At 45.0% G+C, this 13,195-nt stretch overlaps 1 protein-coding gene across 2 annotated transcripts in view; it reads left to right on the top strand.

Annotated features, from left to right (window-relative positions):
* Window positions 1–1,137: 1,137 nt before the first annotated feature.
* The window catches only part of LOC122931518 (arf-GAP with SH3 domain, ANK repeat and PH domain-containing protein 3-like), an 80,466-nt gene continuing 68,408 nt past the window's right edge, over window positions 1,138–13,195 (top strand). For both annotated transcript variants that reach the window (XM_044285585.1, XM_044285586.1), the window contains exons 1-2: window positions 1,138–1,760; window positions 12,277–12,349. In XM_044285585.1, coding sequence (XP_044141520.1) covers window positions 1,620–1,760; window positions 12,277–12,349 — 214 coding nt within the window. In that variant the 5' untranslated portion in view covers window positions 1,138–1,619. The remainder of the gene's footprint in view (window positions 1,761–12,276; window positions 12,350–13,195) is intronic.

Raw genomic sequence — 13,195 nt, 5'->3', positions numbered from 1 at the left:
AAATGTCAGCAGCAATAAAATACCACCAAATGAAAGCTCCATTAGTGAGAAGAAAAGGAGGTAAAATTCATTTGGGTGGTAAGTTGCATGACCGAGTGATAAATGGTGAAAGTAGTGTAGTGCCGAAGTGTAAAAAGTGCTCTGGTCATGAAGGGGGTTTCAGCTAGCGGGGCTGAAGTGGTTAAATTCACCTATAAAGGTTACAATGCATTTTAGGTTCATCCTGGAATTTCACCCACAAACCAAATATCCCTAACTTTTTGTGAGCAGTGTATTCTAGTGGCAGCAGGGTTACTGTATGTGTGTAGACTTTTCTGAACAGATGGATTTTCAGATTTCATTTTAAGGTTTCCATGGTAGTTGAGCATTTGATATGTTGGGGTACAGACTTCCAGAGTATGGGAGATACACGGGAGAAATCTTGGAGGCGATCGTGGGAAGAGCAGATAAGAGAGTAGAGAAGGAGATATTGTAAGGATCCGAGATTGCATGTGGGAAGTTACCAGGAGATCAGGACACAGATTTAGGCCTCATGCACACGACCGTTTTTCGGGTCCGCATCCAAGTCGCAGTTTTTCACTTCAATGGGGCCGCAAAAGATGCGGACAGCACTCCGTGTGCTGTCCGCATCCGTTGCTCCATTCCGAGGCCCCGCAATTTTTTTTTAGCATGTCCTATTCTTGTCTGTTTTGCGGACAAGAATAGGCATGTCTACAATGGGCCGCCCGTCACGCAAATTGCGGAAAGCATACTGGCGGCTTCTGTTTTTTGCAGATCCGCGGTTTGCGGACCGCAAAAAAAAAGCCATGGTCGTGTGCATGAGGCCATATGGAGAGGAAAAGTAGTTGATGACCTTGCATGTCATAGTTAGAGTTTTGTACTGGGTTCTGTGGCCAATGGGGCGCCAGTGAAGGGACTGGGAAGGAGAAGAGACAGAGGGGTAACAGGAGAGGGGGACTAGTTGGGCAGGGCAGTTGAGGATAGCTTGGAGTATGCTGCAAAATTACAAAAGGTGAGGGTATTTAGGCACTGGCTTTTACCTCACACAGGTTTACACTAGGTGCCCCTTGTCTTTTCTCCTTTTCTAGGTTCTTTCTGTACACAGTTGCTTCAGGGTGTTGGCTGGTCAAACAAAAATAAGTGGAATCCTTGCTTTTCCTCATAAATGTGAAAAGTGGAATAAACCCAGGGGCAGTTTCACACACAACATGCCGGCTCCCTGCACAGGTGAGCACACACTGCAGGTCACATAGCTGTGCAGCAGAAGCAAACATGCTCAGACTCTGCTCCTAGACCGACTGGTCATGTGACTGGGATAGGCCCGGGGAGAGGGGGAGGAGGAGGGGAGAGCCCAGAGACCCCGACTCCTGTGAAGTGACTCCAGAAGACAGCCCAATAGATAATCCCCACCCAAGGAGCCTATCAACACATAATCCGGATTGTAGGGAAAAGTCTCTCTCCTAAGAGAAAGTGAAATCTACAGGGCGTATTGAGTACAGGCTCAGGATGCCAACTTGTCGCTAGCATCGGATCCCCTGCATTGACATAGGAATGCAGCAAGTCAGTGCACAGCCTGGAGCTCACGTCCTGTGAGAGCACAGCAGCATCATCTCAGGTCCATGAAGGAGCTGGCCACCATGCCAGACGTCACCCCAATGTCGCTCTTCCAGGAGGTGTCTTCAGAACTTCTTCAGGGACCTTCAGCCAGCGTCCTGGGCAGAGTGCAGAAGTGCAGGCAGGGAGTGAGTGCCCTGGAGGAGGTGAGTGCAATGCCCACATACCAGTGTATGGAAGGATGTCTTCTACTTCTGGGGCTCGCAGTCACCATTTTCCATACACCGCTGTTGATTGCAGTTCTTTGTTTTGGTTGCGGTGTCCTCTTGTGTCATTATGTCACACCTTGTGGGAGAACTAAAGAAGGGGGGTTATATCCGCATACCAGTGGCTATAAAATACCTCCCAGCCCCCTCCCCTAATATAACGCCTCACCTCTCCTTGCCTATCACAGCAGCCTCCATCTTCAGGAGGATCACACACCACCACAGGGAAGTGTCCGCCACCAAAAGCCGACCTTTCTGTGCTGTCCAGTCTGGTCACACAATTCATGGAATCTGTTTAATCCATTGAAAAAACGTTAGTGACTTTTTTTGAGGAGAAAAACATGACCCCAAATGTGCATTGTGTACATTTAGTGGGGTGCCCGTCCTGCGCCTGTTAGTCCTCAAACTTAGGGCTTGTTCACACCTGCGTTGGTGGCTAAATTGCAGATTTAGTGGCCGCAAAAAGTTCTCCATGCAGGACTTTTAATCCCCTAAAAAAGTGGCTATCCAGACAAAAACTGGACGGACCTCATTGTAGTCGTTGGGGTCTGTTTGGCTCTTTTGGTTTCAGTTATTTTCTTTGTTCTGCTACTCTAAGGCCTCATGCAGACGACCGTATACGGTCCATGTTGCGTCCACATTTTTTGCAGACCCATTGACTTCAATGGCTCCACGGTCCACATTTTGTTCAATTTTTTTTTTTTGCAGAACAGACATACACATGCAGAAAGCAAACAGATCCTCCATGTGCTTTCCGCATCCTTATGGCTGTTCCGTAAAAAGTAGGAACGTGTCCGCAAAATGTGCACCACGGACCCGTTGAAAACAATGGGTCTGCACATAAAATGCAAACGGCACACGGACTGCATCTGTATTTTGCTGATCCATGATTTGCAGACAGCAAAATGTATACGGTCGTATGCATGGGGTCTAACGGAAATACCTAGTGGTGATGTGAATGTGGCCGTCCTGGCATATAGCATTGGGTGTGCCACAGTTGCAGCATGTCATATCGCAGTGCGACATCATAGACTATCATTATCAAAATTGTCACGCGACACATGTTGCAGTGTAGCCCTATCCTAATGCTGAATTAGGAGGTCAAGCAAGGGTGTCTTCACACGCTGCAGATTTTGTTGCACAAATTTTCTGTGACTGAAAATCAGCTCCATTGCTTGCTGCCAAAACAACCCCATTCGGAAGAATGGAATGGATTTTCAGTCACGGTGTGCTGTCCGCAGCCCTATAGAAGTGAATAGGTCCGCATCCGATCTGCAAAAATATGCGGGTTGGAGGCGGACTAAGATATGGTCGTGTGTATGAGGCCTTAGCGAGCGGGGAGGTGGAGAATGCCGTCAGGAAGGACGGCTTCTGGTGATATGTCTCGAATGATTCTCCTAAGAGCCTCTCTTCTAGTCGCAACCATTGGTTTAGTCTCATGAGTGATGTGAGTGGGTCTATATGTGTGATGTCACTTTTCTGTCACTGAGTATCACCTGTTTGATGCATCCTGCATTTCACTGGAGTTCCCCTTAAAATGTGCGGCCTCTTTTGTGGATTAGCAGATTGTGAGATATCTTCGGTGCCGTGTTTTTGATATACACCATTAATCTGTATATTGTTCCCATTTTATACCATTATTTATTTCTGCATGTCCTTCATTGGCATGAAGACTAGGGCTTCATGGTGACTACCATGCTACCTCATGGTTTACCTACAAGGAGAAACATTGCTAGTGTCTTGTCCTCTATAGGTTAGTGATCATGGTAGTGGCATTTAGTGCAACCAGCCATAAAGCCCTAACCTTACCATCCCTCAGAATTAGGCCCCATGCACAGAACCGTAATTTGTCCATGCCCGTAATGTGTATATTCACTTGAAGGGGTTCACAATCCACCAGATACGGTGTGGTAAAGAGCGGAAGCACAGAACGGAAGCACTACGGAACGCTTCTGTAGGCTTTCTGTCCATGCCTCCTCACCGCAAAAAAATAGTACCTGGATCGTGGAATTATTCAAGGGAATGGGTCCACATCTTCAGACGGTGGTAACATGGATGGCCTGCAGCATGGGCACCGACAGCCTACGGGTGTGTGTGCATGAGGCTTTACTCTGACCCATCTCTTATGCTCCATTCACACGTCCGCAATTATCCTTCCGCATCTGTTCCGCAATTTTGCGGAATGGGTGCGGATCCATTTATTTCAATGGGGGGGTAATTGCTGTCCGCATCAGCACTTCCGTAATGCGGTTCTGCAAAAAAAATGAAGCATGTCCTACTCTTGGCTGCAAATTGCAGTCCGCGGCCCCATTGTACTCAATGGGTCCGCAAAAAAGCGGATGACATGCGGAAAGACACCAAATGTCTTCCGCATGTCATCCGCATATCATCCGTATTATGGTATGGTACCCTAGCAGCATGTATTCCTCCTTCCTTTTTTATTTCTGCAGAAACACGGAACGGATGTGGATGCACTTTTGTAATAAACTGAAGGTTTTTACGGAAACACGGATCTGCAAAAAACGGACCGTAAGGATAATTGCGGACGTGTGAATGGAGTCTAAGGCTTATTGCACACAACCGTATGGCTTTTTCAGTGTTTTGTGGTCCGTTTTCACGGATCCGTTGTTCAGTTTTTTGTTTCAGTTTTTTGTTTCTGTTCTGTTTTTCCGTTCCGTTTTTCCGTATGTCATATACAGTATACAGTAATTATATAGAAAAAACTTAAATTAGGCCTCTTTCAGTTTACGGGCCATTTTTTGCGTTCTGTCTACGGTCTGTATACGGTCCATATACGGAACCATTCATTTCAAAGGGGCCGCAAAAAAAAAAATGGTATGTACTCCGTATGCATTCTGTTTCCGTATTTCCGTTTTTCCGTTCCGTTGAAAAATAGAACATGTCCTATTATTACCTGCAAATCACAGTCCGTGGCTCCATTCAAGTCTATGTGTCCGCAAAAAAAACGGAACACGTACGGAAATGCATCCGTATGTCTTCCGTATCCGTTCAGTTTTTGCGGAACCATCTATTGAAATTATATTTTATGCCCAGACCAATTTTTTCTATGTAATAACTGTATACTGCATATGCCATACGGAAAAACGGAACGGAAAACGGAACAACGTATCCGTTAAAAATGGGCCGCAAAACACTGAAAAAGCCATACTGTCGTGTGAAAGAGGCCTAAAGGGAATGTTTTTTTATTCTGTTTCCTGAACATAATTATGGGGTCTGCCATCTTGCCTGAGCTTTTGCTAACAGCATTTACAGATATAGTTTACAGCAGCCACAAGGACAATAGACTGAACATGAGGGGACTTCTATAAGAGAGTTTTGTAGGCATGCTCTGTAACCTGTGCAGAGGTCAAGAGGGAGTAGATAAGGCTACTTTCACACTCTTGTTTTGTGCGAATCAGTCATGGACGGATCCGTTCAGTTAATACCGATCCGTCTTAAGCACCATTGAAAGTCAATAGAGGACGGATCCGTTTTCTATTGTGTCAGTGAAAACGGATCCGTCCCCATTGGCTTACATTGTGTGTCAGGACGGATCCGTTTGACTCAGTTTCATCAGACGGACACAAAAACTCTGCAAGCAGCGCTTAGGTGTCAGCCTCCAAAGCGAAATTGGAGGCGGATCGGAGGCAAACTGATGCATTGTGAGCGGATCCTTTTCCAATCAGAATGCATTAGGGCAAAACTGATCCGTTTTGGACCGCTTGTGAGAGCCCTGAACGAATCTCACAAACGGAAACCAAAACGTGAGTGTGAAAGTAGACTAAGGGCTCTTTCACACTTGCGTTGTCCAGATCCGTCGTGTACTCCATTTGCCGGAATTACACGCTGGATACGGAAAAACGCGTAAGAACGCATAATTTTTTCTTTCCGGATGCGTCTTTCCGGCTTTTTTGGTAAGAGACTGATCCGGAAATCCTGAAGCCAACATCAACGTTTTTTTTCGTACGACGGATCCGGAAAAAAAATGATGTTGGCTTCAGGATTTCCGGATCAGTCTCTTTTCGCGCCAGCCAAGCCCTTCCTATTTCCTGGCGCAGACGCAACTTCTGGATCTGTCGTTGCGTCGTAACAACTGAAGATGTTAGGACGGATCCGGAATAATCCATTTCAATGGGCTATTATTCCGGATCAATCGATGCGGCAAGTGTTCAGGATTTTTGACTGGAGCAAAAAGCGCAGCATGCTGCGGTATTTTCTCCGGCCAAAAAACGTTCCGGTCCTGAACTGAAGACATCCTGATGCATCCTGAACGGATTTCTCTCCATTCAGAATGCATGGGGATAATCCTGATCAGGATTTTTCCGGCATAGAGCCCCGACGACAGAACTCTATGCCGGAAAAGAAAAGCGCAAGTGTGAAAGAGCCCTAAGCTGTGATATTACCCACTGTGAATGGTGGATCATGCGTTATCTACAGTGGATATAAAAAGTCTACACACCCCTGTTAAAATGTCAGGTTTCTGTGCTGTAAGAAAATGACAAAGATAAATCATTTCAGAACTGTACAACTGAATTGAAATACAAACTGAAATCTTTTAGGTGGAGGGAAGAAAACAAAACAAATTAAAATGATGTGGTCTGCTCTAGTTGGTCTTTCCTGAAATTTTCTTAGTCGCATCCCACAGCAAAAGCCATGGTCCACAGAGAGCTTCCAAAGCATCAGAGGGATCTCATTGTTAAAAGGTATTAGTCAGGAGAAGGGTACAAAAGATTTTCCAAGGCATTAGATATACCATGGAACACAGTGAAGACAGTCACCATCAAGTGGAGAAATATGGCACAACATGGACAATACCAAGAACTGGACTTCCCTCCAAAATTGATAAAAAAGACGAGAAGAAAACTGGTCTGGGAGGCTACCAAGAGGCCTCCAGAAACATAAAGGAGCTGCAGGAATATCTGGCAAGTACTGGCTGTGTGGTACATGTGACAACAATCTCCTGTATTCTTCATATGTCTGGGCTATGGGGTAGAGTGGCAAGACTAAAGCCTTTTCTTACAAAGAAAAACATCCAAGCCAGGCTACATTTTGCAAAAACACATCTGTCCAAAAGCATGTGGGACAAGGTGTTATGGTCTGATGAAACCAAGGTTGAACTTTTTGTCCATAATTCCAAAATATATGTTTGGTGCAAAAACAACACTGCTCATCACCAAAAGAACACCATACCCACAGTGAAGCATGGTGGTGGCAGCATCATGCTTTGGGGCTGTTTTCTTCAGCTGGAACTGGGGCCTTAGTTAAGCTAGAGGGAATTATGAATGCCAGTCAATATTGGCACAAAGCCTTCAGGCTTCTGCTAGAAAGCTGAACATGAAGAGGAACTTCATCTTTCACCATGACAATAACCCAAAGCATACATCCAAATCAACAAAGGAATGGCTTCACCAGAAGAAGATTAAAGTTTTGGAATGGCCCAGCCAGAGCCCAGACCTGAATCCAATTGAAAATCTGTGGGGTGATCTGAAGAGGGCTGTGGACAGGAGATGCCCTCGCAATCTGACAGATTTGGAGTGTTTTTGCAAAGAAGAGTGGGCAAATCTTGCCAAGTGAAAATGTGCCATGCTGATAGACTCATACCTAAAAAGTCTGAGTGCTGTAATAAAATCAGGTGCTTCAACAAAGTATTAGGTGCTTCAACAAAGTATTAGTTTAAGGGTATGCACACTTATGCAACCATATTATTTTATTTTTATATTTTTTATTCCCTCCACCTAAAAGATTTCAGTTTGTTTTTCAATTGAGTGGAAAAAGTTCTGAAATGATTTATCTTTGTCTCATTTTTTTACATCACAGAAACCTGACATTTTAACAGGGGTGTGTAGACTTTTTATATCCACTGTATATACAGTTGCAAGAAAAAGTATGTGAACCCTTTGGAATGATATGGATTTCTGCACAAATTGGTCATAAAAAATGTGATCTGGTCTTCATCTAAGTCGCAACAATAGACAATCACAGTCTGCTTAAACTAATAACACAAAGAATTAAATGTTACCATGTTTTTATTAAACACACCATGTAAACATTCACAGTGCAGGTGGAAAAAGTATGTGAACCCTTGGGCCTCTTTCACACGAGCGTGTCCGGATAAGGTCCGGATGCGTTGCGGCAAACGCGCGCGAGTAGGTACCCAATTACTAGGGATCGACCGATATTGATTTTTTAGGGCCGATACCGATAATTTGTGAACTTTTAGGCCGATAGCCGATAACTTATACCGATATTCTGGGAATTTTCATTTTTGAAAAAAAATAAAATAAAAATTCCCACAAATCTGCTGAAAATTAATGTTTATTGTTAATGTGTATTTTTTTTTGTAAATCTTTCTTTTTCATTTATATTTAATATTTTGGTGTTTTTATTATTTTTTTTGTAACTTTTTTTTTTTTTAACTAACTTTTAGCCCCCTTAGGGACTAGAACCCTTGTCCTATTCACCCTGATAGAGATCTATCAGGGTGAATAGGAGCTCACACTGTCCCTGCTGCTGTGTGCTTTGTGCACACCGCAGCATGCAGCTTATCATGGCAGCCAGGGCTTCAATAGCGTCCTGGCTGCCATGGTAACCGATCGGAGCCCCAGCATTACACTGCTGGGGCTCCGATCGGAGGAGCAAGGGAGAGGGAATCCTGTGGGGGGGCGCACTGCGACTGGGGTGGGGGGCCCTATGCGCCACCACTGGGGGGGGGCGCACTGCGCCACCAATGTCTGATACTGGGGGGCTTGGGGGGGCGCACTGCGCCACCAATGAAGCTTAATCCCACATTTATTCATATACAGGAGGCGGGAGCTGGCTGCAGGATCACATAGCCGGCTCCCGACCTCTATGAGCAGTAGCTGCGATCCGCGGCACCTGAGGAGTTAACTACCGCAGATCGCAGCTACAGCTCATAGAGGCCGGGAGCCGGCAATGTGATCCTGCAGCTCCCGCCTCCTGTATATGAATGAATGATAGATTAATCTTCATTGGTGGAGCAGTGGCCATAGCTCCTCCCCTCCTCCTGTCCCCTGTCCTTACATTGGCGGCAGCAGCACAGGGGGAGGAGACACTGCTTCCTTCTCCCCTGTGCTGCTGAGGGGAACACGGAGAGCGCTGTCAGCAGCGCGATCTGCGTTTCCCATACACTATCGGAATATCGGCAAAATAGATGCCGATACCGATAGTGTTCAAAATCCTGAATATCGGCCGATAATATCGGTAAATCCGATAATCGGTCGATCCCTACCAATTACAGTCACTTTTGACTGCGATTGCATTCCGTTGTTCAGTTTTTATCGTGCGGGTGCAATGTGTTCTTCACAGAAGTTCAGGTTTGGGTTCAAGGTTGTATAGATTGTATTATTTCCTCTTATAACATGGTTAGAAGGGAAAATAATAGCATTCTGAATACAGAATGCATAGTACAATGGGGCTGGAGGGGTAAAAAAAAATAATAATTTTTTTTTAACTCACCTTAATCCACTTGTTCGCACAGCCGGGCATCTCTTCTGTCTTCTTCTTTGAGGAATAGGACCTTTTGATGACGTCACTACGCTCATCACATGGTCCATCACATGATCTTTTACCATGTGATGAGCCTAGTGACGTCATCAAAGCTTCTATTCCTCAAAGAAGAAGACAAAAGAGATTGTACTATGCATTCTGTATTCACAATGCTATTATTTCCCCTTATAACCATGTTATAAGGGAAAATAATAAAGATCGGGTCCCCATCCCGATCGTCTCCTAGCAACCGTGCGTAAAAATCGCACCGCATCCGCACTTGCTTGCGGATGCTTGCGATTTTCACGCAGCCCCATTCACTTCTATGAAAAACGCACAATATAGAACATGCTGCGATTTTCACTTAACGCAAAAGTGATGTGTGAAAATCACAGCTCATATGCACAGCCCCATAGAAATGAATGGGTCTGTATTCAGTGCGGGTACAATGCGTTCATCTCACGCATTGCACCCGCGCAGAAATCTCACCCGTGTGAAAGAGGCCTTGGATTTAATAACTGGTTGAACCTCCTTTGGCAGCAATTACTTCAACCAAACATTTCCTGTAGTTGCAGATCAGACGTGCACAATGGTCAGGAGTAATTCTTGACCATTCCTCTTTACAGAACTGTTTCAGTTCAGCAATATTCTTGGGATGTCTGGTGTGAATCGCTTTTTTGAGAACATGCCACAGCATCTCAATCGGGTTGAGGTCAGGACTGACTAGGCCTCTCCAGTGTTGCAACACCCATCTTCTGTTGAGCTTCAGCTGGTGGACAGATGGCCTTAAAGGGATTCTGTCACCTCCCCTCAGCCAAAAAACGATTTAAAAGCAGCCATGCAGCACAGCTTACCTGGATTAAGCTGTGCTCTTTTATCTTGAAATCCGTCTAGCAGTTAGTGCAAAAAACGACTTTGATCGATATGTAAATGTGTCCTGAATGTGCCCAGAGGGGCGTTTTTTTCTTCTTAGTGAGCCCAGTACCGCCCCTCTTTCAGTGCCCAGCCAGCCTTCCTTGTACTTTCTAACCGCCGCCCCCAGCCTGCCACAGCCTCTCCTGCCTCTCCTCCCCCTCTCTCACGCCGAACGAAGTCTCGCACAGGCGCAGTACCCACTGAGGGCTGCGCCTGTGCGATCATCAGGAGACTGAGGGCGGCAGCTTCATCTTCGTCACTGGGCATGCGCCGAGCCCAGTGACGTCCGATGTTAGCTCTTTCCCTCAGTCAGCCTGGTAGGAAGCGCAGAGGATTGCCGATCGGCTGCTGCACCCTGCGCTTTCTCCAGTCTGCCTGCCACAGTGAAGACGGCCAGCGATTTCTTTCCCCACCCTCCCTTCAGGAAAGAAATAAGTATTTGTTGGGGCGAATTAGGTATTATTATATTAAGTAAAGGCAGGCAGACTGGAGAAAGCGCAGGGTGCAGCAGCCGATCGGCAACCCCTCGTTTTTTGGCTGAGGGGAGGTGACAGAATCCCTTTAAGTTCTCCTGCAAAATGTCTTGATAAACTTGGGAATTCATTTAGTTTTGGGGCAAAGCAGCCCCAAACTATGATGTCCCCCACCACCATACGTCACAGTTGGGATGAGGTTTTGATGTTGGTGTGCTGTGCCTCTTTTTCTCCACACATAGTGTTGTGTGTTTCTTCCAGACAACTCAACTTTGGTTTCATCTGTCCACAGAATATTTTGCCAGTACTGCTGTGGAACATCCAGGTGCTCTTGTGCAAACTGTAAACGTGCAGCAATGTTTTTTTTTTTTGGACAGCAGTGGCTTCCTCTGTGGTATCCTCCCATGAAATCCAATCTTGTTTAGTGGTTTACCTATCGTAGATTCGCTAACAGGGATGTTAGCATATGCCAGAGACTTTTGTAAGTCTTTAGCTGACACTCTAGGATTCTTCTTCACCTCATTGAGCAGTCTGCGCTGTGCTCTTGCAGTCATCTTTACAGGACGGCCACTCCTAGGCAGAGTAGCAGCAGTGCTGAACTTTCTCCATTTATAGACAATTTGTCTTACCGTGGACTGATGAACAGCAAGGCTTTTGGAGATACTTTTATAACCCTTTCCAGTTTTATGCAAGTCAACAATTCTTCTGAGAGCTCTTTTGTGCAAGGCATCATTCACATTAGGCAATGCTTCTTGTGAAAAGCAAACCCAGAACTAGTGTGTGTTTTTTATAGGGCAGGGCAGCTGTAACCAACATCTCCAATCTCATCTCATTGATTGGACTCCAGTTAGCTGACACCTCACTCCAATTAGCTCTTGGAGAGGTCATTAGTCTAGGGGTTCACATACTTTTTCCACCTGCACTGTGAATGTTTACATGGTGTGTTCAATAAAAACATGGTAACATTTAATTCTTTGTGTTATTAGTTTAAGCAGACTGTGATTGTCTATTGTTGTGACCTAGAAGAAGATCATATGAGATTTTATGACCAATTTGTGCAGAAATCCATATCATTCCAAAGGGTTCACATATTTTTTCTTGCAACTGTATAGGTGATATCTGTCATTGTAAACATGACTTTGATGATAATGATGAAGAGTGATCTGTAAAGACCAAGAAGTGGCGCCTATTATTAGGCCTAGTGGCTAGTGTGAAAACTGCATGATTTTAGGATTTTTTTGAATATAGGTAGTGACATGGAAAATTAAAACTAACGTCACCAAAGTTCTTTAGAAATATGTTTAACATTAAAAATTGTGTGTCATTTATGAAACTGGTGTAAAGTAGAACTGGCCTAGTTGCCCATAGCAACCAATCAGATTCCACCTACCATTTTTGACAGCTTCTTTGGAAAATTAAAGGAGGAATCTGATTTATTGCTATGGGCAACTAAGCCAGTTCTACTTTTACACCAGTTTGATAACTGACCCCCTTGATTTAAATAATAGGTAATTTTATGATGACCCCTTTTATTTTCTCATGTATGTTTCTTATAATTATAGAGTTTAGAGACGGACCTGCAGGTTCTGAGCAGGATTCGGAAGAGTGTTAGATCCATCTATACTTCAGGCCTGTGTGAGTATAATGGAAGCAGATGAGTATTTGAGTGCATACAGATCATTATTTTCCTTACAGCTTTATACTATAAGCCTTTAGTGATAAACAACAAGCAAAAACAGAAATTCAGATTTTCTTTTTGGTTACAGTTGATCATCCCCATTCTCTTTCCACAAAAAATTCCTGGGATCCAGCAATAAAAGACTGGGGCAGAAGCCAGGCAGCTGGCGGCCTCCAGCTCCTGCATCAACATGCGAGCTTGGATGGCGTGCAAGAGAATGGGATAAGCATCTGCCAAACACTTCTGGCAGTTCTTATTTCCAGGGGAATAGAGGATCAGGTTGTCATTTATCTAAGTATATGTTGTGATCACCTCGCCTTACCAAACAGTGAAGGAATGTCTACTGACAGGGAATCCAGAACTTCAGGGGTCCACTGTGCAGGCCCTTCAGGGTCATGATCACAAGAAAACAGAAAATGAAGACTCTGAAGAGTGAGATGCTTGGGTGGGCCTGCTTTGTGTGAGTGCTAGCTAGCGATATTCAACAGCATATTTATATTTAAGGGCTTGTTCACACGACCATGCCATGTTTTGCAGTCCGCATATTGCGGATCCGCAAAACACGGATGCTGCCCGCGTGCCATCCGCAATTTGCGGAACGGATGGCCCTTTATAGAAATGCCTATTCTTGGTCACAAAATGGACAAGAATAGGACATGATTTATAATTTTTGCGGGGCCACGGAACGGAGCAACGGATGCGGACAGCACACAGAGTGCTATCCACATCTTTTGCAGCCCCATTGAAGTGAATGGGTCCGCACCCGAACTGCGGCTCAGATGCAGAACCAAACCACGATAGTG

This window comes from Bufo gargarizans, chromosome 3 (genome assembly GCF_014858855.1).
Source record: "Bufo gargarizans isolate SCDJY-AF-19 chromosome 3, ASM1485885v1, whole genome shotgun sequence".
NCBI classification, from domain to species: Eukaryota; Metazoa; Chordata; class Amphibia; order Anura; family Bufonidae; genus Bufo; species Bufo gargarizans.
This window is presented reverse-complemented; position numbering and strand designations above follow the sequence as displayed.